The 27,726-nt window shown below is 40.0% G+C and overlaps 1 protein-coding gene across 4 annotated transcripts in view; it reads right to left on the bottom strand.

The window, feature by feature from the left end:
- The window catches only part of LOC122492046 (ubiquitin-conjugating enzyme E2 E2), a 382,267-nt gene extending 365,565 nt beyond the window's left edge, over positions 1–16,702 (bottom strand). For 3 of the 4 annotated variants that reach the window (XM_043595516.1, XM_043595513.1, XM_043595515.1), the window contains exons 1-3: positions 16,437–16,662; positions 10,550–10,733; positions 1,580–1,630 (exon numbers count right to left, since the gene is read on the bottom strand). In XM_043595516.1, the coding sequence (XP_043451451.1) occupies positions 1,580–1,630; positions 10,550–10,725 (227 nt within the window). In that variant the 5' untranslated portion in view covers positions 10,726–10,733; positions 16,437–16,662. Of the gene's footprint in view, positions 1–1,579; positions 1,631–10,549; positions 10,734–16,436 lie in introns of all 4 variants that reach the window. The other variant, XM_043595514.1, reaches the window with a different exon arrangement.
- Between the last annotated feature and the right edge of the window lie 11,024 nt (positions 16,703–27,726).

The following is a 27,726-nucleotide window of genomic DNA, read 5'->3' as shown; positions in this document are numbered from 1 at the left end:
TTTACCAATTTAGTTGTAAGAAGGTTACAAAAGTCATACATGTGGCAAAATAATTTAGTTTTTTAAAAACATTCAAACTGGAGCACCTGGGTGGCTCAGTTAGTTAAGCGCCCAACTTCGGCTCAGGTCATGATCTCCTGGTTCATGGGTTTGAGCCCCATGTCATGCTCTGTGTTGATAGCTGGGATTCTATGTCTCCCTCTCTCTCTGCCCCTCCCCCCCGCTTGTGTTCTTTCTCTCTCAAAAATAAATAAACATTAAAAAAATTTTTTTAAAGATTCAAACCATTAAAATGAATACTGTCATAAGAAACAAGAGATTTTAGATTTCATTCAAACCGGAATTTTCCACAAATCATTCCATTTCCATGAATTGGCCAGCAAAGCCTAAACAATGATCTGCCATCTGAAAAAATCTCTGATGTAACACAGTCGTTAAGTGAAACAAAAAGTCTTAGTGTTAAACGGTTTTTACCTAACAGAAATATTTGGTCTATTTGAATAAAACAGTCTTTGAATATTATTGTGAGTACATACACGGTATATGACTCTCATGTAAAGAACCACATTAGATTCACCACAAACATAAAAGGCCTTATTAGAAATGTTTCTACACAAAACAGTTGTCAACTAGCCAACTATCAAATAGCCATCTGCAAAGTTTTCACTTTCATTAATACACAGAGTTGCTATCTTTGCTTCCACAAAAAATAAGATCAGTGAAATCAGAAATCGCACCAAACAATAAATTCTACCTGCATTCAGTATTGGCAACACTTTCCTGTGACCTGCTGTCTCACCTTCAATCCACAAGACTACCAATTTAAACTACGAAAACTCCATGTCGGCCTAGTTCCAACACCAACCTCACATCAAAACAGAAAGAAATGTTTAAAATAGTCAAACAGCCGTCTTCTAACTATTCCACCAGATCCAAAATACAGTACAACGTTAAGAGTTTGTTTTTCTCCTCTTCCTCTATGTACCTGTATAACACTAATCATTTCCAGGCAAGCACTTTTACTTCTTATAAGTAAACTCTGACCAGAAAATTGAAAAATGTAGTCATAAAGGAGAGAACATTTTCAATTTAATATCACTGCCTCAAATCACCCATTCTTACTTCTACACCCATTCCACGGCCAATGATTTAAGAAATAATGTAAACCATGAAGAAACACTGTTTAATGTTCCAGCACTTTTAAAAATCAATTTCCAACAAGATAACAAGTGAATTATCAAATAGCAAATACTTTAGCCACACTATTATTCTATCATTAAAGAAATCATTTAAGGCCCCATCACCTCACCAACTAAAAGATAACTGTATTTGTTACTCTATAATTTCATTATCTTATTGTCACTGCATTGCTGTATGTTTGGCAACTCCACCACTCCTCTACAATAGACTTGATAAGTATGCCATTTCAGCACAGAAACAACAACCATCTTCCACAGTCATTTAAGTCCAAACCACAATGATATTTTACTAATTAATCAGACTATAACAACAGGTGCACATCAAACAATTCAATTATACCTTGTGCAAAAGACACAAATAAAAATCCATAAGTACTTACCTACAGTTGGGAGGAGGGTCCAACGTAATCTCTGCGAGTTCCTTCTGAATTCTTTAAAAAGAGACAAAGTTATGTTAAAATGTCTTCACACTCTTAACAGTTCATTAAAGTGTTATACTTTTACACTAACACTTCCCATTTGTGTGTTTTTATTTTGAAACACTAATACTGTATAAATCATCATATACAGTAACATTCAAGTAGTAACTTCTACCATGATTTTGGCAATGCACCTACAAAAGGTAAAAAGACTGGCCGTGATCAGTACATGTAGCCTACAGAAACAACACTGACTTAAATTAAAATGTCACTGAACCACCGATAACACTAACCACTAACCAAAATTTCTAGTTTAAATTGGAAACCTTTGTCACATTATTTATGGATCATTCCAACTTCTGATCTGTACAAGAACCTCCCCAAATAAGATGGAAAGATGATTATTAATTAAGGCTTCTGAATGATCCAAACCACTGATAAAGAATTATCAGGATCTCATTTCAACATGTGAAACTGCTATCAAAATACAAATGGGGGCACGTGGGTGGCTCAGTTGGTTAAGCGTCCAACTTCGGCTCAGGTCATGATCTTGCAGTCCGTGAGTTCGGGCTCCACGTAGGGCTCTGTGCTGACAGCTCAGAGCCTGGAGCCCGCTTCAGATTCTGTCTCTCTCTTCCTTTGCCCCTCCCCCACTCATGCTTTTTCTCTCTCAAAAATGAATAAATGTTACAAAAAATTTTTTTAATATAAATGGTATTCCTCCCTAAAGCCTCTAGGTTGGAGAAGGTAGAGACTTTCCAGTTGGACATTATTCCTTCTGCATGGACTATCCTAATAATATGCAGATAACCGTCTTAATGTCATTGCACGAGATTCATGCAAAAAGAACTTTTTTTAAAACCTGCTTTTCCCATGTGTTACTTTTCAACTTTGACTTTTAACTGCATCTAATTCCTTATATACATATACAAAGGCTAACAGTGCTACAACGTTTTAGAAGACTATACTTAAAATTTTTCAACTTTGACTTTTAACTGCATCTAATTCCTCATATACATATACAAAGGCTAACAGTGCTACAACGTTTTAGAAGACTATACTTAGCAATCTCTTAACTAGAATTCTTCTCTTAAATACCATTATTAAAGAGAGGCTTCGTTAAACCAAGATACAAAAAAAATTCTCAAAACCATTTCTTGTCCTTAGCTTTGGTTTTTAAACATGAGATTTGCTAACTGGATGCCTGTTATCTGGTAATTATTGTGATAGTAAATGGATGATAGTTACTAAAGTACCCTAAAAAAAAAGAATCTGAAAACATTTACTCTCAATTTCATTTCATGTCTTTTTCAAGGCAACAAATGAAAATACAGAAATAGACGTGACTCCTCTGAGAGGACTGGCATCAATTTCCTAAAGGAATTGCATGTTACTAACATAATTTTCACTTTTCTAAGCCATGTGATTCAAGGTTGGGGAGGCATTATGAAGTTGAGAAAGACATATAAGTTCAAAGCCAAAAACACTTTCATTTTAATTCTGCTCTGCCATTGAGAGTTATTCAGTAAAAAGACTGTTCACACCTGCATTCTCTTTCTTTCTCTCTCTCTGAGCCTCAGCTTTCTATCCTATAAAATGAAGAGGTTTATTTTCCATCCTAAAAAATGAAGAGGTTAACTTCATGATCAGTTTTATCTTTAAAACATATGATTCCTTCTGATACGGTTTCTATGATGTGTTCACATACATATAAAGTATATACAATCTATAATTAAATGAGAAATCTCAAAGATCTGATATAGAGGAACACTCTTTATGGATCTCACACAAATGTATACAACAGGCACTTGACAACTAATAAGTCCAGGTTAAGGACACTAAACTAAGCACACACACATCCACCTCCTATCCCTTCAGGACTCCACTCGGGTCAGGCAGGAAAGGGCAGGGAGGCAAAATACAGAAAGTGCAAAAGGAATAAACAGCAAAGAAAAGGAGATGAGAAGTTTCAGTATATTTTTGGAAGACAAAGCAGACAGGTGTAAATTAAACAGGTGGAGATGGCCAAGAAGGGGCTGCAGAGTGTGTAAAAATATAATAAAGACTGGGGCGCCTGGGTGGCTCAGTCAGTTAAGCATCCTTGATTTCAGCTCAAATCATGATCTTATGGTCATGAGATTGGGCCCTGTTTGGGGCTCTGCACTGCCAATGAGTAGCCTGCCTGGGATTCTCTCTTTCTCCCTCTCTCTCATTCTGCCTCTCCCTTGCTCCTGCATGCATGCCCTCTCTCGCCCTCTCTCTCAAAATAAATAAGCCTTTTTAAAAAAGAATATAATAAAGACACATTATTAAGAGGAGGGGAGACAACCAGAAATTCCAGAAGAAAAACACCTAGGTAAGAAAAGCATAGATCAGGGCCCTGGGTGGCTCAGTCAGTTAAGCAATAGACTCTTGATTTCAGCTCAGGTCATGATCTCACAGTTTGTGAGTTCAAGCCCTGCATCAGGCTCTGTGCTGAGAGTGTGGGGCCCACTTGGGATTCTCTCTCTCCCTCCCTCTCTCTGCCCCTCCCAAGCTCTCTCTCAAAATACATAAACTTCAAAAAAATTATTCAACAAATAGGTGAAAATACTGTATATAATTTAGATTTATGCAGAAAAACCAGTAGAAGGACTAAAACCAGAGATGGCTAAGAGAGAGAGAGTCTGCTTCAAGACAACTGGGATAGGAAAGTATTTGGACAGAAAATTGTTGCTTTCCATTAAATAGGTCTCTGTACTACTTAGTTAGCAGAAACATGAATAACTTACACAAATTGTTTTTTTTTTTTTTAATTTTTTTTTTTCAACGTTTATTTATTTTTGGGACAGAGAGAGACAGAGCATGAATGGGGGAGGGGCAGAGAGAGAGGGAGACACAGAATCGGAAACAGGCTCCAGGCTCTGAGCCATCAGCCCAGAGCCTGACGCGGGGCTCGAACTCACGGACCGCAAGATCGTGACCTGGCTGAAGTCGGACGCTTAACCGACTGCGCCACCCAGGTGCCCCTACACAAATTGTTTTTAAACCAAGAGGACCAAAAGAATAGGCATTCAAGAGTGAGCTTAAACTGTCAATGTAAACTTTTTGACATAAAAGAATTTCTTTGGGATTTTCAAATAACTCATCTTACTTTATGCTTACACTGTCCCTTTTGATTTAAAAAATTGATAAATCAGGGGCACCTGGATGGCTCCGTAGGTTAAGCACCCAACTCTTGATTTCCGTTCAGGTCATGATCTCACGGTTTGTGAGACTGAGCCCTGTGTTCGGCTCTACACTGATAATGCGGAACCTGCTTGAGATTCTCTGCTCTCTCTCTGTCCTCCCCTGCCGCCCCCAACACTTGTGTGTGTTCTCTTTCTAAGTAAATTTTTAAAAAGCTGATAAATCATAATTTTCTGTCAAATAATGGAACTTGAACACCTCTGGATGTCTATAATTCCAGATCTAATTATTCAATACAAAAAGCAATTTATTGATAAACTTGACAACTCTAAGCAGTGAGTCAATATATTAAAATATATTTTGTGCCACACCTAAGAATGGATATATTTCTCTTGACAATATATTCATTGCTTTTCTTGACAGAAAAGATTATACTAAGAATTGCTATTTAAACAGTTGCAAGATGTCCTGCTGCTTTCAATGACAGCAATTCAATTCTATCTCAAAAGCTGTGATCATGGTATGTATTAAGTTTCGCAGTCTTGACATGTGGGGTAAGAAAGGTAGCTATTTCAGGCACTGTCCCTTAGGGTGAGGAAAAATGAAAAAGTATCAATAATTCACACTTACAGTGTACCTTTCACATGATGATCTTAGTCTATTAAAAGTGAATTAAATAAATCTCACAAAATTCTCTAAGCATTACTGTTTTATCATTTCCCATTTAAAAGATAAGGAAACTAAGGCTAGTTATTGTACACTGGTAAGGTGAGAGGCAATTATCTTGCTAAGTCAAACAAATAAATGACCTCTCTCTTATCAAAACGTTGAAGACAAAATTATTTCTTTATATATAAATCAACTAGACAACTGCCTAAATTCCCAATTTCCATCTAGCAGTGACACTTCTTTGGCTATTAAGATACTTAAGTCAGCAAATGCACATAGTTATGGAGACAAGTCAGAAGCAAAATACAAACTAAATTTCAGTCTGAAAGACTTCACCTAATACCTTAACTGTTCCAAGAATGGTAAGAGTTACTGCATATGACTGTCATTCGCTAAAAAGAAAGGAGTGAGGGGAGGGGAAAAGAAACAACAATCAGGATTCATTTAGACTTAATTGAAGAATATGGTACCAAAATCACAGATATGCTTATGCTTACACTGTCCCTTTTGATTTAAAAGAAGGTATGAAGCATGCATTTTAACATCAACATATTGGTTTAATGGCTCAGAAAAAATGAAGCAGTACATGTGTATTGACATATTTCAAACACACATATTTCAGGTTAAAGAAAATTCAGGGGGGGCACCTGGGTGGTTCAGTCAGTTAGTTAAGCATCCAACTTCAGCTCAAGTCATGATCTCACATGGGTTTGAGCCCCTCACTGAGCTCCGTGCTGACAGCTCAGAGCCTAGAGCCTGCTTTGGATTCTGTGTCTCCCTCTCTCTCTGCCCCTCCCCAGCTTGTGCTCTCTCTCTCAAAAACAAATAAACAAACATTAAAAAGGGGGCACCTGGGCGGCTCAGTTGGTTAAGCGCCTACTTTGGCTCAGGTCATGATCTCGCAGTTTGCCAGCTGGAGCCCGGCATAGGGCTGTGTGCTCACAGCTCAGAGTCTGGAACCTGTTCTGGATTCTGTGTCTTCCTCTCTCTCTCTCTCTCTGCCCCTCCCCCGCTCATGGTGTGTGTGTGTGTGTGTGTGTGTGTGTGCGTGTGTGTCTGTGTGTGTGTGTCTCAAAAATAAAATAAACATTAAGAAATTTTTTTAAAAACATTAAGACAAAGACAATTCAGGAACTCACTCAGGTCCAAGTAGAGCATGAATATTTGGACATGGGAATTCACAAAGGTATTTTCTTAACAGTTATTTAAAAAGAAAAAAGTGTGCCACCAAAATGCCTTTCTATATTCTTAAATGGACTGTATTCCTTGGCCACCTGAGAACTCCCTAACCAACTGAATCAACTGGTCAAAACCTTTGAAAATGAAATTATTATCAAGAAAAACACCACTCAATTAATCACTAAATTTTTTTAAATTTCAAAGTAGTCTCTGAATTAACCTAGAAAAGACAGAGTCAATGCACATAATAAGCCTAAAGTTTAATTCTGAATGGTGATATAAACTATATATCCGTGATTTTTAAGATATCCTCAATAAATACTTTTGGACCATGCATCCTGATTTCAGAAACATTAAAAAGTTTTTATGTGTAGATTTAGAATCAAGAAGGTGAAGTAATTATAAAAGATTATCTATAAAGAGTACTAATTCATTCTAATGTAGAAAACTATAATAAACGTTTACGCTGGAACACACTGGAATCCACCCTTCAACCTGACAAAAATTTAGAGTCTAAAACCAAATAGCAGTATGTCCAGTAAAATCACAATGTCTACTCCAAACAAAGTTAATTTGGAATAAATGTGATTTAAAATTCACAGCTACAGATGTGTCAACACTTGAAAGCAGTACAGTCAATTCAATGACGAGCTCAAAATAACTGTTTTATTGAACTGACTAGTCAATCAAATAAAATCATCAAAATGTGTCACTGCTAGACATAGTCCAACTACATACTTGCAAATATAACAAGTGATATAGACATTATCAAGATAAAAGCACGTCAATTTTTTAAGAAACAAATTCTTGCCAAGGAGCAAAAACTGATCAAATATGTAACTATAATCTTTCTCTTACCTCAAAATAGATGAAATTAACTTATACCATTGTTTAAATAAAGTGTCCACTTAAATGATTCCTATACTCTACGTCACTCTTCCATAATACCTTAAAAACTGAGATTTTTTTTTAAAACACGTTTCTACACAAAAGTATTAGTTCTTCAGTTACAGCACATTTCATGCAATTGAGCACTTATGTACAAAGTACTTTTCTTGAGTTACATAAAATACACATAATCACAGCATGTGAGTATTTCTAGTTCAACAATAGTATTATGTCCTCAAAGGTTAACATAGATCTCATTTTCCTAAAGTTTATCAAATGAACTTAAAAAACAGCTACAAGACTTTAAGTGGCACAAGGTCTATAAATGACAGCACCACTGTATGAGACCTTACTAGATGGCAAATAAATGCTTTATCATATTTAGTCCCCATGACGGCCTTGTGAAGAAGTACCATTATTATCCCCATTTTACAGAAAAGGAAACTGAGGTTGGAAACGTTAAATTATGTATCTCAGATCACAGAGCTGCTAAATGCCAGAACCTACAATCAAACCCAGATCCCAGCTCTAGAGTCCAAGCTGTGTACTTCTTCTGATAAATTATCTCTTATAAAATGACACTATATGGAAAAGACTTCTCATCTGAATAAAAATTAACAATAATAAATTAGAATTTTATTTTGAAATGATCTCTAACTTTGAATCTTCTGCACACATTAGTACTGGGATCTTAATTACCCATGGAAGAGCCAATCCCTACAATCAAATTAAGGTTCTAAGACACCTGTAAGTAAATACTGTGACTCTACTATGGTAGGCACTATAGATATAATGATGAATTTAAAAGATGTGGGTCTGCCTTCCTGACTCTCAATTTTTTCCTGAGTTCTTAGAACTTAAGCAAAGATAGAAAAAAAAATAAAATAGCTTCACTATCAACTAAGTTGGAGGAAAAGATGAGTGAAAAATTAAGCTTTCTCTTTTAACTCAGACAACACTTCCTACTCTAACCACTGCAATAATACCAATTACTATTATGCGCCGATCAGGCACTGTCTTGGATTCTTTACACACACGTACTATCTCAAAACCAGGTCTTACCCTCTTTTTAAAGGGGAGGGGGAAGGACTAGGTTTGACTATATAATGTATACTTCGGGGGTTTTCTTTTTATTTTTTTTAATGTGTATTTATTTTTGAGAGAGAGACAGAGATAGAGCACGAGTGGGGGAGGGGCAGAGAGAGAGGGAGACACAGAGTCCGAAGCAGGCTCCAGGCTCTGAACTGTTAGCATGGAGCCTGATGTGGAGCTTGAACTCATAACCTGAGCTGAAGTCAGACACTTAACCGACTGAGCCACCAGGTGCCCCTGTAATCTATACTTTGTACACACTGTAGTAAAATAAAGTAAAATATTACCCATGTACTTGAAAAAATCATGCAATCCTCACTTTCACACATTGTACACTTAATGATCTCTCACACACAGAATTTGGTCTTTTGATACATCACTCAATTATGATTTTGAGGGATTATGGAGATCCTCCTAATGAGGGGGAAAGGCAGGGCCTCATGAAACAGACAGGAGTCTTTGCTAACTAGCATCATGGGACAACTGAGCACAAACCCAGGCAAAGCACTATCCCAACTCTACTTCCCACAGACCTGGACAGCCCATTCTCTCCCTTTTCTGACAAGCTGAAGATGCCCTGTGAAAATCCTTATTATCAGAAGCTGATGACTGAATTACAGTTTCCTCATTTACATGCAGGTATATTCTATAACTGAGTATCTCGTATCCACTCACTCACCCCAACCTCCTTTCTTTCATCTTAATGTCATATTTTCTCCATTCCTACCTTTCTTATCCATACTAACTCCACCCCACATTTCCCAGCAGCAGGTCATTTTGTGCTGTGGCCAGCCAGCAGAGGGGTCGTCGGGTCAGCCGACTAAAGCCCTCTGGACTTGTGGGGAGACAGCAAAACTAAACGGAACCCTGTTCTCCCACACTGGCATGTTCTAGTATAGAGGGTTAAAGCTTGAGGCTACCTGACTTTCACACCACTCCTTCAAGAGAGATCAGAGACCAGCAACACACTTCTGGGAAGGAGTTGACTACCCTAGTCCCTTGGAATAAGTTGCTGACCACTCACTATCACCCCAACATCTCTCCCTAGAAGCTCATGTCCCACCAGGAGGCCTGAGAAGGTTCTTCCCAATCCTGTGGATTGACCGCACCAGAGGGAAACAAGGTCTACTACACCATAATGGTTTTGGATCATCAGGAAACAGATCCTCCTAATTCATACTATCCAATAAATATAAAGCTATCATTCAACATTCACATTCTACTATGTCTAAAAATTACAGAATGCTTTCATTATGCTTCCTATTAGATATTTTTTAAAAGGTATTAGAAAATAAGACCATTAAACCACAAAATCAGGAAAAACTGTATTAAATTTAGTTTACTTCTAAATTCTTTTCCAAGACACATTCTATAATTAAACAATATTAAAGCAGATTCTCTGGTGAGTCCAGTCCTCATAAGCAATTGATGTGGTAATAGAGACTCATTCAAATATCTACCTTCCAGATGTATCTATTGTCTAGAGAAAAAAAAACCTGTATCAAGACAGAGCCACTGCCTTATATAATGAAACCAAGATATGTTTGTTGCTAACTTCAGCATTTCTAACTTTACTAACAAGTAGTAGAAAATATACATCATTCAAAAACTATTTTAACAGATTCCTACTCACTCTTCCATGTTGCTGAACAGAATAAAATATTTATGGTCAAGTAAACCAAACTACCACACTTTTACAAACGTTTTCCTATATATGCTCACTTACTAAATAATACAAACACACACAATGAATATGTATTTTTATGAATTTGTCTATTCATATACAGATTTATTACATTACACTTATTACATTACAGATGTATTCAATATACAGATTTATGAATCTGTATCCCAAATAAATGATTAAATACAAAAGAGAGAACTTAAGATGATAACTAGATACTAAAACCAAAAAGGTTAAAATTATTAAGGTACCTTTTAGCACTAGTTGACAATTTAGCAGCTGTTTTGCTGGATATTTTTCCCTCCTTTTTCTTGGGCTGAACTTGCTCTCTTTCTGGTTCTTGCTGAACACTTTCACGCTGGTCTCCATCAGAACTTCCTCCACTAGTGCTTGGACTGTCATCAACTCTTTGTGCCTCAGTGGACATTTTAGATCCTGGATTAAAAATCAAAGATCATTTATTTAGTTGTGGGAGGACGACAGTAAGTTACCTCTAGAACAGAGGAAGAGAGCCTGCAAGTAGAATAAGTAAAACTAATATAAAATGAACAGGGTGGTCATTTACAAAACAACTTTGGGAGCTGCCAAAACTTTTCTTTCAAAACGTACTGAGAAGAAAAAAGAAAACATACAAAATGTATACACAAAACATTCTTAGCAACATTATTCATAGAGCCAAAAAGAGGAAACAACTCAAATGTCCACTAACTGATAAATGGATAAACCGAATGTGACATAGCCACACAACAGTGTATTATTCATCCATACAAAGAAATGAAGTACAATATGTACACACCACAACATGGACGAACTTTGAAAACATCATGCTCATTGAAAGAAGTCAGTCACAAAGGACAATAAACTGTATGATTCCATTTACACAAAATGTCCAGAATAGGCAAATTCACAGACAGAGAAGTTGGTAAATGGTTGTCAGGGAGTAGGAGTGAGGGAAGAATGCAGAAGGACTGCTAATAGGTATAAAGTATGCTTTTGGGTTGATGAAAATGTTCTTAAATTAGATAATGGTGATGCTGTGGGGCGCCTTGGTGGCTCAGTCGACTTCGGCTCAGGTCATGAGTTCAAGCGCCTCATCAGGTTCATGCTGTTCACAGTTCATGAGTTCAAGCGCCTCATCAGGTTCTGTGCTGACAACTCAGAACCTGAAGCCTGCTTTGGATTCCTTGTCTCCCTCTCTCTCTGCACCTCCCCTGCTCACATTCTGTCTCTCTCTCGCTCTCTCAAAAATAAATAAACATTAAAAAAAATGTTTTAAAGATAATAGTGATGTTGTACAACTCTAAATATTCTGAAAAACTACTAAGTTAAAATTCTCCAAGCTAGTCAATTATTTTAAGTAACCTTTCTGATAACAGAAGAACACAAAAGAACACAGAGGCCTGCATGATTCTAAATAAAACCTGAACCATATGATGGTGTCAGCACTGATCGAGCAATATACCAAGCAACTGTGTTTCACAAGAAATGGAGACTGTATTGAGATGGTGAAGGATTCTTTTTTTTCCAGCCTTGGATAAAATATCCCTAAAGACTTTCAAATTCCCTTTGCTCTTAGTTCATGTTCCCCAAGCAGCTCTAATTCTCAACTCAATTTCCTTAATACCTACCTTGATACATAGGTATATAACTGCTATAACCTGGCTAGCAGATACAAAAAAATTCTAGTAAGTGAAAAGGGATATCCCCTCTGAACTGTCATTCCATAATAATCAATTCCTGAGTTTGGTTTCTATGAAGACATTCCTTACAACCAAACTAGCTTAAAGTGTACTGACAACTCTAACCAAACTGACAAATCAATGTCCAGACTCAAAAGGGCCTTGTGCTCACCATGTTACCAACACCTAAGAAGTACTTTGTAAAAGAAAGATACCTCAAATAAAGCACTGTTTTTTATTACTGTAATTAGTCTAAATGTATAGCTAGTTGACGGTGATGAAAATTCACCACCACTGAAGATTTAACTTACAGCTTCCTCTAAATGAAAGTGATTTCATAATACAAGTCTTTAATGGATTGAAATTTCTATGGTAAGACAAACCAAAAAGCACTGCAAGAGAATGATCCGGATGCAGAGAGGTGAAGAGTCAACAGAAGATACTGAATGCCTTCAAAGACACATCACACAAACACAACACCACCCCGCTCAACTCCAACAGCTCCCTTCCCCCAGGCCAAACAAAAATACGTCTGTACAAGCAGCTCTGAAAACACACTGACGGAGAAATGTGACTGCTCTTCTACCTGTTCTGTAAATGGAGATCATCAGTCTCCACAGCTGTGACATCTTTTATGAGCACTAAAGTCACTTAATAGAATACTGAAATTTTATACCAGTATGTTTCAAGTCTAGCTGTAACAGTCCTAACATATATTTCTCGCTTTTTTTCTTCATTTTTATTTCACTTTAATTCTTATCCTTGGATTTAACATTGATTTTTTTTCCAGCTTCTTTCAGTTAAAATATATCAGAAGTTCAAAATCTTATAAGTATGTACATAAAAGCGTGTTAGAGCAGATGCGCACGGAAGTGAGAAAGAGAACAATTCTCAGGGAAAGGTCCTTGGATATAGCAAAATGCTGTTGGCAATATTTTAAGAAATGTGAAATGAGTGAGAAATGATTTTATACATCTTAAACCAGAAGCAACCCATTGTATGAAAAATATACAGAAGCCTAAATGAAATAAAATTCTTTTTTACTGAACGTGGTCCTTCAGTTTAATAATCTATGCCTAGAGTTTCAGTTCTATCTTACATTAGTTATAAAGCTACACATTCTTCTCAACGTTCTTATTTATGTACGTTTGCACAATAATAATGCTATGAGTATATAATTACTCGAAAGATTACTCAATGACTCAATCTGAGCCAAACTCAACTTTCAAACACCACTCCAGAATATCAGAAGACTAATCTCTCCAGAGAATTATGAAAAAATACTATTATGGAGCTCCCTGGCTGGCTCAGTTGGTAGAACATGCAACTCTTCATCTCAGGGTTGTGAGTTCAAGCCCCACACTGGGTGTAGAGATTACTAACTAACTAAATAAAATTAAGAAAAAAAAAAACTATTAAAAATATCCAAGTAGGGAGTGAGTGCTAATAGGTATGGAGTTTCTTTTTTGAGGTGCTGAAAATGTTCTAAAATCAGAGAGTTGTGACGGTTGCACATCCTTGTAAATATATACTAAGACCACTTAGTACACTGTATACTTTGAAACAGTGAGTTTTGCAGTATGTGGAATACATCTCCATAAAGTGGTTATTAATAAAATGGATTTGAGTCTCAGTGTGTTTGGCCACTGGGAGTCTAGAGAACTGACAGATCAAGAATTGAATGGAGAAGTATTTGAATATGTGGATACTAAAAGAAGGCCAACAGAGGATAAGTATTAGAGGAAATCCTTGGCTGAAGAAAAATTCTTGAAGTGTACCATATAGACAAAAAAGTACAAAAATCGTGAGTGTTGGCCAATGAACTGTCATGAACTGAACACGCTTGTGTTACCAGTATCCAGACCAAGAAATACAGCATATTCATCACCTCCTGTCACTACCCTAACTTCTAATACCATGTCTTGCCCAAATTTTAATTTTATACATAGAAATCATATGATGATATACTCAAGTTTGGCTCCTTTCTATAAAAAAAGAAACCCAAATAAATAAAGGTATAATTTCTATAGTTTCACAATAAAGAAAAATAGTTCATTTCCATTTTTGACCTAAGACAACTTTATTTCATCTGAATCTTAACCTACGGATAAGAAATTCATCTGAGACCACTAATAACCACTACAGAAACTCTTAGAAACAAAGTTTTCGTTTCTTTTTCAAATATCAAGAGTAAGGCAAATTTCCACTGATTTTGGTTTTTAAATGCCTAAGTACAGAAAAAAGTATTGGAAAAAAATTACTGTACCACACAGGTGACAACTAATTTTTACAAAGAAAAAGCAGTCTACAAGCATTTTAATTAGGTATAAGTATGAAATTGTTTTGTCTTTCCAAAATACAAATGAATAAAAAGTCGTGAATTAAAAGTCTTTAAAGTTATCTTCTAAATCAGCATTTTTAAATTATCTTTAAGATTAATTCCTACTTAGCTAATTTGATCGAATCATAGAAGGAAGATAAACTTAAATTCCAGAGTTATAAACATAGTACTCTTCTTCAATGATAGTTTCAAAGCTAATTAAGATTTCCCAATTTCTATTTTTATTATGGACTCAAAGTAAATCTTGGTTTCTAAACATAAAATAGAAAGGTGGACTTTTCCTCAAACATGTTATATTAAAAGTTTGGATGTTGTTTCTTCTTCAACACACAAAATAATCTTGTATTATAGCTGTGTACTCTATGTCGTAATTACATGCAGTCCTGGAAATCAGCAATATAATAAATGAAAGTCACATGTTCCATAAAAATGAAATGATTCGGTTATAAATATAACTGATAACGTAAAAGCAACTATAGTCACTTCATAAATCCAACTACTGTCCAGATAAGCCTTATAACTGTATCTCATGGTATAAAACTGCAAAAGCAAATGTTCATTTGAGCTTTTACAACAGGAAAACGCTTAATCCTGTCTTTTGATATCTTATTTGTCTTCCTACTCAGATTTCTGAACTTACCTAAAATGTAAAATAAAATACAATTTTTGAAGAAAAGGCGCTGTGTTCTGGGGGAGATATAATGGGCTATGACATTAAACACTATCGTCAGCATCAGCCCATATGCAAAAACACTAAAGAGCCAGAGCGTCCAAACCGGTGAGACAATCATTTAAATTGCAAGGTCCAGACTGAATTATCACATATACAGAAACATACTTTTTAAAGAATCAGGAATAAAAACAAAACAAAACAAAACTAAGAAGACCTTAAAATCTTTCCAAAGCGCTAGATAATCTGAAGGTAAACCCTAGCACTTTCTTTTGTACTTTTAAATAAAAATATTTCAGTAAACTCTCAAGAATACACAATACAAAACGATGAATCTTGAAAACATGCAAATAGGTCTAACAGCCACCGAGCACAGGATGATGTCTTTCTAAAGCGGCCTTAATTTCCTTAAGGGAAGATGGATTGGACATTTCTGGTTGGTCGTGGGAAAAAAAAAAAAAACCCACAAGAAGCTACGCTTTATCTTCATTAGAAATGGTAAAGGGCAAAAGGATCAAAACATTATGAGAGAAGAGAGGGGGAGAAGTGGGGGAAGGAGGGCAGAGGGAATCCAGTTTCAAACCAGGCCAGTGGGGGCTGCAGAGAAGAGACCAGAGAAAAATGGGCTTCGGCTCCAAACTGTGACAAGCGCTAGGCTTCACAAAAGACCAATACAACACCCGGGCATACACAAACACACCCCACAAGGTCTTCTCCAGGAGGGCCACGGGGTTCGGTGGCGGCGCCAGACCCGGCACTCGCCAGAGAGACACCATGTGCAGCAATTATGCAATTAGGGAAAATAGCAAAAGATCAAGCCGGGCACTTTCCACCGTGACATTTATCCAGTACTTTTGCAAAGACTTAGTTCCAGGATGCGGCTGGGAAAGCAAAGGGGCTGGAAGGGTGGCGAAGGATGGGGAACTGAGAACGGAAGGGGGTAGAAGATGGACAGGCAGGGACGAGGCGGGCGGGGGTGGGGGGGGGGGGAGATAGGAAGGAGGGGGAGGGGTGGAAAGGGCGAGAAACAGGGGCAGGAGGCTCGCGGGAGGGGGCGCCGGGAATGGGGCACGCTGGGGAGCAGAGAAGGAGAGAACTAGGGCGCAATTGGTGTAAGGAGAGACCTGCGACGTGGAGAGGAGGTGGGGGGGGACGCCCACTAGAGGGGGGACGCCAGCTAGAGGGAGGACGCCGGGGACTGGAGTGGGGGAGCACCGGCGAGGCCCGGGCGAATACCTGAGGGAGGGGCGTCTGCGCAGGTCACGGGCTAGAGCCCAAGCGCTGCGAAAGAGGGCTGCGGAGGCGGGGGGCGGAGGGGGGGCGCTGGGAGGGCCGAGGACGGGGTGTCCCCGCAGACGGTCTTGTCACCGAAAGCCGGACCCGCGCACCACGCACCCGGCCGCCCGGCCACGCCTGTCCCCGCCGCGCTCGCGCCCGCCCGGACTCACCCTCAGCGCCGCCGCCGCTGCCCGCGGCCGTTCCAGCTCCGGCTCCCGAGGCTGCTGCCCGCGGCTGCTGCTGCGGCCGCCCCTGACTCCTGGAAAGTGAAGCCACCGCCTCCGCGAGACGCTGCCTCCGCCCGGCCGTCCGCGCGCGCGCCCGCGAGTGCGCGTGCCCGCGTGCCCGCCCGGGAGAGACCGCGAGAGCGCGAGCCCCACGTCGGCCGTGCCGCGCCGCGCGCCTCCCGGCACCCCAAGCCCGCTCCGCCCCGCCTCCTCCCGGCGCGTGGCCGCGAGGGGGCGGTGGCGGGCGCGCGCACGGGCTAACTGCCCGGCCGGCCTGGCGAGGGGGCGGGGAGGCGGCACGGAAAAGTAAAGTGACAGCCGAGTCCCGCGAGTGAGCCGTGGCGGGGGTGGGCGAGGGCTGTCCCACGGAAAAGGAAAGGCAGGGACCAGGAGAGGACAGGGAAACAGAGGCTAACGAGGCGACTTGAGGGGAAGGGACGCGGGGACCTTGACGGGCACGCGCATTAAAGGGCAATGCTGGCTGGGGGGGTGGGGAAGGGGAATTGCCCTAAGACCAAGCTGGGTGCGGCGTTTTACCCCCAGCCACTGCAGCCGTGGGCTTCACACTTGCCTCACAGTGTTCGCAAAGTAACTACAGGGACTGACCCTGTTGACATATTAACCAAAACTCAGACGCTTGGTTCCCACATGCACCCAAGATGAGAAAACTTCGCACTAGCCTGGAAAGTTCGCGAAGGCTAACCCAGACTCTCTACCCTACACTGCAACAGTAAAATCCTTCTGCCTTTTGGGTTGTCCTGGCCTAGAATGTACTAAGAGCTCCAAGCCATTTTAACCCTGGGATATTCGGGAGAGAGGAGAAAGGAGGAGGATATTTGGGAGAGAGGTGAAAGAGCGAGTGGGAGCTGCCTTAATGCCCAGTTAAAGGCAATGGGAACAGTAGCAGTGCTGTGGGTGACCTGAGGGAACGTCATGTTCCCCTATAATCTTCACCCCAAATAACCATAAAAAAAAAAAAAGAACCCACGCCTGTCATGCAAACTCAGCTTCCACAAAATTTCCCCCACCTCCAACCCTAGCTCCTTTTGTCAAATGTTTGCTATTGCTGCTCCTAGACCTCTCCTATATAGGACCTGTCGCTATATATGTGACATACTCTGGAGCTGGCACCGTATGTGGGGAAAGTGGCTGCAGATAGCCTCCATAGAGTCCAGCTCAACTCAAACAGCCTAAAGAAATCAGTGCAATAAGACCCCTGAGGACAGGAGCAAGTCAAGATCCATACATGTGTCTCGAACTGAAAATCCTTTCATCAAATGCTTTCTTCAAAAACTATTACTTCATTGCATCCCTGAAAACTGGCAAAAGCAGGTATTGGCTTCCAACCTCCATAAATCACTACTGAGTAAAAAGTGGGTGTGCTCTTGTGTATTTCTTCTATGCATCACTCAAGGGTATCAACAGGCCCTGTTGCCCTTAGACTCTAAAATATGTATTGAAAGACTACCAATTAGCATATTCTGAGATTCTTATCAATTATATAGCCATATATACCTCTCACATGGTGCAATATATTAGCAGAAAGAGATGACATAATGCACAAAATTTGCTTTTTAATATTAGAATATGACCAAAATAGAACATTTGATAGATTGTCTTGAATGTGTGAAAAATTTATTTTACATCGTTAAATATGTGTATTTTAATATTTTCATTTGACTCATTGTGTATTAGTGCATTTTGTAATGGTTTGGTGAAGATAGATGATGGAATCCCTGTTTTCTAGGTCTCTATGCTTTTCTCCAAACAGAGAACTCTTAAATGTACTCAGGTGGATATCCTGTTGGGTTTTGTTTGTTTCTAATGAATATTTTATAACAAAGCACTCTTCTGTTACAGCAAATAACAATACTGCATTTATCTGCAGTTGTTTTCACTGTTGTATCGTATTTACTGAACTTAGGAAGTTAAGGATATAATACAAATCAGAATTGTCCTTTTCATTAAGTCAGGGAATGCCTGTTGAGTAATAGGCACTGTATAGTTGGTTGGGATATGACATTGAATAAAAGAGAAAAATCCCTGTCCTCACAAAACTTCCCTATTTTTGACCTTTCTCTTTGTCTTAAGAGCTACATCCAATTCATCTGCAAATTCTGTTGACTCTGCCTTAAATTTTTGAATACACCCTGAAAAGTATCCACTTCTTCCCACCTCCCTCCCCACAGCTAATACCCTAACCCAAGCTACCATCATCTCTCAACAAGAGACTCCTACCTGACTACCTACTATCCCTCCATTCCCCCCACCCTCCATCCCAACGTACAATAGTCTAAGTTGTCCTTTAAAATCTAGGTCTCTCATCTTCTCAAAACTTCCAATGGCTTTCCATCCTAGAGCAACAGACAAATTTCTTACAATGACTGCACGGCCCTACATGATCTGCCCACTACCCTGAACTAGGACCCCTCTGACCTCACATTGTACAACTTCACCCTATCCTCATCTCCCTCCAGCCAGAATGGGACACACCAAACATTACTCAGCCTCAACGCTTCTGACTTAAAAATCTCCTGTCTCTAGAACCTTTTTCCCTTCACCTCTCCCCACCTCCAGCATTTCCTATAACCCCTACTATGCTTTCTTTTTTGCATGATCATCATAATAAATTCTAAAATAGTATATTTTTACTTATTTATTTTAGTCTTCTATTTCTCCCCTGCTCCTCCCTCCCTCCCTCCTCCACATATAAGTACCTTGGGAACAAGGATTTTGTTGTCTGAGGTTCATTGCTATATATATATTCAATAAATATTGGTGCAGTGAATGAACTTGACCTCTGTTGATTACACAATAGACATTGTTTTAATTTCTCCAATAATAATAATTAGCGCTTAGTGTGTTCTTAATTTATACCAGGCAAAGTTCAAGTACTTCATATATACTAGCTCACAAACACCCCAGAAGGTTGGTTTCATTCAGTCAACTCCGATGTACAGATGAGAACATTGAAGCTCAGAGAGATTAAGTCACTTGCCCACTGTCACATAGGTAGTGAGTAGCAGAGCTGGGATTTGAAATCAGCAGTTTGGCTCTGGAGTCTGTGAAATTCAGAACACATTAACATGAGTCCCGTGTTACTAACAGATTTCACTTGATTTTTCTCAAGTCCTCTCCCCTAAGACTCAAATTCCGTCTCCAAAACAAATAGCTTACCTGCCTTGTATTTCCTGCTCTGGTCCATCAATCCATCATCATAAACTCACTCCTTCCCTACACTTCTTATTTCTGGACTTCAATATATTGCCTCCATTTTACCCCGAGCATTGGCAAACAGGAATATTTTTTGTAGGGCTCATCTTATAACTTTTGTTACTGCCAACTTCATGAGTAGGTAGAGTCACAATTAGTTTTCTAGCATGACTGGGGTGTGCTAGAAAAGACCTCTCTGAGGGTAACTGGACTGGATTTCAGCAAAAAATGTGTCATACTGGTAGAGCCAGCCCTTGTTTAGGCTGTTTCCACTCTTATTAGGCACCCAGTGGTCAAGGACTGTGAAATATTTGGATTGTGCTCCCTGAAGGAAATATCATTATTAGCTTAAGTTTACCAAAGATTAGGACCCTGTGAAAATGGGATGAAAGACAATAATCTTTTGCTTGAAAGGGGCTGTAGGGCACTCTGTGGTCACTCTGAATGTCTTGGAAATCCAGAAGAAAAACACAGATGTGGGAAAAGCAAAGCCCTGTTAGGCTGAGACCCTAGGACCCCATTACTCAGTACATTATCAATACAGACGCATGTTACAGGTGTTTTAAAAATGTTTGATGCAACAGAGGGTTACCAGAGGGGAGGTAGGTGAGGGGGTAGGTAAAAAAGATGATGGGTATTAAGAACACACTCACCATGATGAGCACTGAGTAATGTATAGAATTGTTGAATCACTATATTGTACCCCTGAAACTGATATAGTATTGTATGTTAACTATACTGGAATTAAAATTTTAAACTTAATAAAAAAATGTTTGTTGAATGAATAAATAAGTGAATTCCTAACAGGTAATGGAAGAGTGCTGAAGACAAATACCCCTGATTTTGCCACCTGGTGAGGGACTGCCACCTGGGCTGCTATGTGTGGTTACATATGCTGCACACTGCAAAACATCAGTGGACACCATTCCCATAAGTTAAGATGCAGACACAGAAGTCTGGCTTTTCCTCCCACCCCTGGCCCCTGCCTAAGTATGGGAGTCAGTCTCTAAGATGGCCCTAATGACCCTTGCCTCAGGTATTCACATCCTAGGGTAGTCCCCTCCCCCATCATGTTAGGGCTGGCTAATAAATGATAAGAAGTGATAGTACCTCACTTCCGAGATTAGTATATAAAAGATAGCAGGACTTCCATCTTGGTGGCTTGCTGGTTCTCTCACTCTCATCATTCACACTGAGGGAAGCTAGCTGACGTATTGGAAGCAACCCTACAGAGAGGCCGATGGACTAGAAGTTGCCATCTCCCACTGACACCCACGTGAGCGAACTCTGAAGGAGATCCACCTTAGTCAAGCCTTCAGATGCTGCAAACTTGCTCAACAAAGTTGCAGTGCAACCTCATAAAAGACCCTGAGACAGAAACATCCAGCTAAGCCACTCTTGAACCTTGAGACAATAATGTTTGTTGTTTTCAGCCACTAACTTTTGAGGGTAACTTCTCAGGCAGCAATACGTAACTAACACACATGCTCTCTGCTCTCTGATGATGATGTTCCCTCAAGTCCCCTACATATCAAAGATGCTACTGCTGCGGTGGTTTCTCTGGGGCCAGGAGTCCCACTCGCTGCGGAAATGGGCTGTTGCCTCCAACTTCCCCAGAAATACAGAGGAGCTTGAGTAGGTGCTGAGATATTATCTGGCTAAAGGGTCTCGAGTGAGCATAGGCCAGGAATGGAAAAAAGGAAAGGTGGTTCAGAGGAGCCATCTTTAGATACCATAAGATAGGGAGAATCTGCTCTGGAAAAGACTATCATCAGAACAAAGGAAAGAATGATGATATGTAAGAGTCAGAGATTCGTTGAGCAATGAGATTATAGATAAGGTTTTCTTTGTTAAAGTTATTATACTGTTATTAGTACAATAAGTAAAAAACATTTCAACTTAGCAAAACCTCTGAAGCAGACAAAGACAGAAGGAAAGCCTTGCTCTGATTTTGCCCATCTTAATGCAGTACAGGGATCCTCTGGAAGTGGGCTGTCCGGATTTACGATCCTGGCTCTACTTCTCCCACGCTGTGATGATGGACAAGGTACTTATCGTCTCACTAGCTCAGATTCCTTGTCTACTAGTGGGGCTTATTTTAACAGCTGATACTTACATAGGGTAAGAGGGAAGATTAAATGAGTTAATACATATAAGCAACTTAAATAGAGCTTGAAACAAAACAACTGTCATGCAGGTATGAGCTACGAGTCTTCCTAGTGCTTTGCTAAGTAGCAGGTCACATCACCCTCAAGTCTGATGCTATTATCTCTCTGGACTTTGCCACTTTTTCTTGCAAACAGTCTCGCAGTCTCGCAGTGTGTGTCCCAGCATCCTAGACTGTTTAAAAGTCTACGTCCCCTAGTTTGCTGTGAGCTACTCGAGGGCTCAAGAGACCATACTTAGGATGAAGAGTAGGCACCCCCTTCATGTTGGTCAAATGAATGAATACACCAACTTGTTCAACTGCCATTTCCTCAAATCCCATAACTTGGGGAAGTAGATGTAATTGTTCCATGTCATTCATTTTAACAGCCATTTCAAAGAATGCATAAGCTCTTCACTATTTCTGTTCAATTTAAATTCAGAAAGTATATTAATGAATATTTCCTAGAGCTTTATGAACCCTCTGGCCCTCTCTGCATGAAGAAACACTATGAAATCTCTTTATATATGGCCAAAGTGAAAAAAAGAAAGTATTTACTCTCTATCTTATTGCCTTTATCTTCCTCTACAGTCATCTTGGTATTTCCTTGTCTACTTGGAAATGTACAGTTTTTTAAGGACACTTTTATCAAGATGTAGTTCACAGGCCATACAATTCACCAACTTAAAATGCATAACGATGGTTTTTAGTACATTCACATATTCATGGGAGGGCACAATTTTTGTGAACGGAGAAGAATAAAGATTCTTGTGCTCCTTTCACTTGTGTCTATTCTGTTATATTTTTTCTGTTGACCAGGACTTACTATAAGTACCCTATCGATGAACAATTTCCTTGGGTTCTCTGGGATTCCCATTCAAACCAAGGGCAAATGAAAAGGCAGTATCATGAGAGAAGCCAAGTGTCAGGGCCCCCAGTCAGTGATTTATCTTACTGGTAGAGATGGTTTGCGTGCAGTGTCTTGGAACACTGGCATCCTTCCTGTAATCAGCTGAGTCTTCCAGAAAGCAGACACCAAGATGTAGTTACGAGTGGAAGAGATTTAACTATTTATCTATGAAAAAAAAAATAGAGGAAAGTAGCAGGAGTAGACAGTGACATCCTTCAGGCTACTATGCAGGTTTGACACCGGTGAAAGGAGGGAGGAAGGAGGAAGGGTTGGGTGGGAAGAGTCTCAGGCTCCAGTGCGGCTCTGAGGAAGGCCTGTCCAGCCGAACCAAAGCCCCAGAACAGACATTGCCCGCAAAGCACTTCCACATTGGGCAGAAATGGCCAGATGCTAATGCTTCCATCATGCGTACTCATTTGCTAAGACTGCCCGGGAAGAGCGTGTCCCTGACTCAAAATGTAAGATGGGTCCTGAAGGCACTTATAGCTGGAAGCTGTCAGCTAACTAATCCCCTTGCATCTGATAGGCGAGTTCTTTCCTGAAGAGTGATGCAAGTTATTCACCTCCATAGCTGCGCACTCGCCTGGCCTCTTGGTCAGCCGAACTCCACATTCACGAAGATAGTTTGACACTAGATTTCTGTTTGTCCACCTGCCTTGGACTCGCTAACTCAATTGACTTCCTTTACTCATGCTGTTGCTCACCGTCTCCACTTTGACCCAGGTTATAAGCTTTGGGCTTTGGATCATAGCTGACACGCTGCCCCTGGTTGTTCCATTTGCATTTGCTTAATAGTTTATATATGCAATCTCATGCTATGCTCAACTTATACTAGATTGGCCTCAGGAATCAAAACAAATGCCCGAGTCCTTTGGAGATTTACGGATAGAGTGAACTGAGTATTAACTTTCTTACTGATGCCCATCATTCCTCCCTCTCTCTTTGAAAGGTAAGAGAAAGAGCCCCACTGAAGGATGTTCTGAAGAATACATAAGAATTCAAAGAGTTGGCTGTCTCTGGCCACCCCCCAACTTCTTCCAAAACTGCATCCCTAGGGACTTATGCACCTCTGAGGAAGGTTCAGATGGAAGAGCTAAATACAGTTATCTCTCTACTCGTTCAGAAGAAGGGGCAAACATATGCTTTCCCCCCCATTTACCCTCAGCCTAACTTTGCCAAGAACATGCACAGCAAGTTGCTTCTTAACTCGTGAGTTGGAGAATATCGACTGATACACATGGTATGTGTGTAAATATCTTTACATAGTGTATACATAATTTATTCTGAATTTGACTCTCAAAACGCATAATTAGCATTGAATGAGTAATAAAAATTGTTCTGCAAATACTACCAGAAAGCTGCTGGATATTTGTTCCTGATATACAGGCTAGGTTTTCATCAGTGAAATCTTGTGGAGGATGACCAATTACATTGTTAGCGCTAAATTACATGAGTACTTCTTTCAGTCACGCTACTTAGTAGTATAAACAACATTTTGAAATTTTTTTAAATTCACGTAAAAATTATAATTAAGCCATCCACACCGCGTTGTTCTTTACCCTTCCCTCCTCTGAAGTATTTTTTCATTTGTTATCTTTACTTTCCTAATTTTTTGCTCTCACCCCTCACTCATGGAATCAGGTAGGATGGGGGCACATACAGAAAGGGAAGAAGACAAGGCCACAGCTTTGTCTAATCTGGGATTCAGAATGTCAGGTATGCCCTTAGGGAGGAGCAGGGATATTTCAGTGAGGGGCCAAGGAGTGTCCTGTGAAGAATGGACCTTAAAGAAAAAAGAAGAATGGAGACCTAGAAGAATATGTACTTAAGGACAATGAGCACATCACTCTGGATAAAGGTGGTTGTAAGCAAGACATAAAATCTGTTGCTCCCTGATTATTCCAACTCAAGCCCCTGTAGGCTGCTAAGTCCAAGGGGGGAAACGTCCATGACTTAGAACTAACAGCTATTTGCCCATAAAATATATTTGACATTATAGGGTTCTGGATTGACAGCAATTGTACAGTGTATCACAAAAGGGGGAAGAAGTCAGCCATTGCCATGCGGAGGGAGTTGACAGTTCAGTGGCAGTGGAAGGGGGTGGGAGTCAGCAGCACAGTGGCTTTGGCACAGAGGCACAACTCTGGCCCTGGGAGGCACTGGCAGGAAAGAAGGGCCTGTGTTATAAGCACATGTGGGAGCACATCCGATGACTCCCAGAGATGACAGCACAGGGGGCTCTGAAGCAGTTCAAAGCTCTTAGCAATTGTGTAAAGGATTTTGCAGGATGTTGAATCCAACCACGATCTGATTTAGAATTCTTTCAAAATAATGTTCGTGAAGATCTCCAGTGATTGGACCTCTTAGCTCCCCCAACAGATGATTCCATCTTTGGACAGTTTTGACCTTCTTCACCACTAAGTTGCCTCTTGATCCTTTGCTTATTACGCTTTGGGCAACACAATAATGCTCACAGCTCTTCTGCAAGAAAATTTTTTCATTATTTAAAAATGTCTACCATGCCCTGTGAGTTGTCTCCTCCCCTAAAGTAAGCATCCCTTTTTTCTTCATTTGTCTCTCATCTGGCACAGCTTTTTGGTCCCTCACCATTTAAATCACTCTCTTCCCAATGCACTTGAATTTGTCCATGTTTCTGTTAAAATGTAGTGCCAGGAACTGAACACAATATTGTAGGAGGAGTCAGCTTAGCTGAAAGCAGAAGGAAACTGTTTGTCACCTGCTGTCTCCATCCCAGGAATCTCTGATTATGAACTCAAATGTAATTTAAATTCCCATACTATATGGGGATATTGCGTTTCAACTAAATATTAGATTAAGGTCAAAAGAATAAAAAAATTTTTTTTCAGGAGACTCACAGTTTAGGAAATAATCCAGGCATATCTATTCAGTACATTCTAAATCTTTATCCCTCAAATTAGCATACACCCACCACGCCTCAGGCCTCTAGAAAATAAGGTTGTTAGCATTAAAGAACAGTCACAAATTTGACCTCTTCCAGAAACTCTTAGTTTTTTTTTAGAAATGTGGGGTTTTTGGGGGGCAGTGGGGGAACAAAGATATTAATGGCAAGTCAGAATTACATACTCTTATCCCAAGAATAGGGGGACTTATCTCCCACAGAAGAAGTCAGGTAGGCTCTTAATTTGCTTTTGAAATTATATTATGCTTTCATTGTGGTAGTAAAATCTATAAATTGATTTATTTCTTTTTTTAATGTTTATTTATTTATTTTGAGACAGAGAGAGAATATGCACATGAGATGGAGAAGGGCAGAGAGAGAGGAAGAGAGAGAATCCCAAGCAGGCTCCATGCTGTCAGTGCAGAGCCACATGCAGGGTTCGATGTCATGAACTGTGAAATTGTAACCTGAATTAAGAGTCGGATACTTAACCCACTGAGCCAACCAGGCATCCCTATATTTTCTGAAAGAGCCATGAATAATAATTAATCCAAGTATGGTTGACTACACAGTACAACCTCATTACATTTACAGTATTAATGGTTTGTTTACTAAACTTTTTTCCTTCCACACCATAAATTCAACATTCCCAACATTTCCCATGTTTCTATGCTTTTATTTCTAATAGCTGAGTTATACATAAACATGCTATTATTGAGGCCATGTTTTAAAATACTAAGCTGTTCTAAGCCTCTTTACCTTTGGATACTATTCCTGGAATCTATTGCTGTGTAACAAACCAAAAGTTTGTAGTTTCAATAACAGCAATCATTTATTTTGCTCATGAGTCAGAAATTTTGTCCGGGCTTGGTGGGAATGATTTATCTCCCTGCAACACAATGTCACTTGGAGCAGTTTCACTGAAGAATGGAAGACCTGCTTTAAAGATGGCTCATTCACACGGCAGGCAAGTTGGTATTGGTTGTTGGCTAGGAGCTCAACAGGAGTCCTGGGTGGGGAACTCAGGATCCCCATAAGGACATTCCATGGATTTCTTGGCTCCCTCACAGTCTGGTGGTCGGGTTCCAAAAGTGAGCATCCCAAGAAAACCAGACAAAAACTCCATACTCTTTCCTAATATAGCCTCATAAATCACCTGGTGTCATCTCTCCATATTGGATTCATGGAAGCCATCATAATTCCACCCAGATTCAAGGAGAAGGGAATTAAACTTTATCTCTTGATAGGGGAGTGACAAGTTTCTAGAAGGTTTTATGGAACTAGAGATATTGCTGCAGCCATTTTTGGAAAATATAATCTGCTACAAATATATCTGTATCCCTTTGTCTTGAATCCCCTTTCCCTCATTGTTCTCTAAGAATCCCAGTGCATCCTTCAATGCTCTGTTCAGACATTACTCACTTCTGCTGTGTCACCTGTGTGCCTCAGGTATTTGTCTAGTATCCCTCTTAATACAATGACTTGCACTTGTTGATATCGAACGCGTCGTTAGATTTGAGTTCCTCAAGAGCCAGTACCGCAAACACTCTTGGCTCACCAGTCAAGCCATCTCCCAGGTGATAAAGAGTTGATGGTGCTGAAGCAACCCTTCACCCCTATAGATGTCCCTCCCATTCCACAGCTGAGTTCTGCTCTTAGAGCCAGCTTAGTAAGGCTCCTGATCTGGGCCACTGATTTACAGCTTCGCTACTCAAAGTGTGGTCCACAGACCAGCAGCAGAGCATCGCCTGGAAACTTAGAAATGCAGATCATCACACCTTACCTCAGACACACCAAATCTACACTTTAACAAGATCCCAGTGATTTGTTTGCATATGAAAGTTCTGAGAAACATGGCTTTAGAGAACACGTCTGGTCTCCTTCTAAATAAGTCAGTGGGGCCAAGGGAATGTGCCTGTCCATCTGGAGCCCATGCCTCTGCTTCTAGACCATATCTTTGGTAAACAGAACTGGAAGTACCTGCCCAAATGGCTCTGAGAGAGCTCTTTCCTAGCAACTACTTGGATCTCTGCTTTGGGTCTGT

The sequence above is a fragment of the Prionailurus bengalensis genome, chromosome C2 (assembly GCF_016509475.1).
Source record: "Prionailurus bengalensis isolate Pbe53 chromosome C2, Fcat_Pben_1.1_paternal_pri, whole genome shotgun sequence".
Taxonomy (NCBI): Eukaryota; Metazoa; Chordata; class Mammalia; order Carnivora; family Felidae; genus Prionailurus; species Prionailurus bengalensis.
The sequence above is the reverse complement of the archived record's forward strand: the minus strand, read 5'-3'. Positions and strand labels throughout refer to the sequence as shown.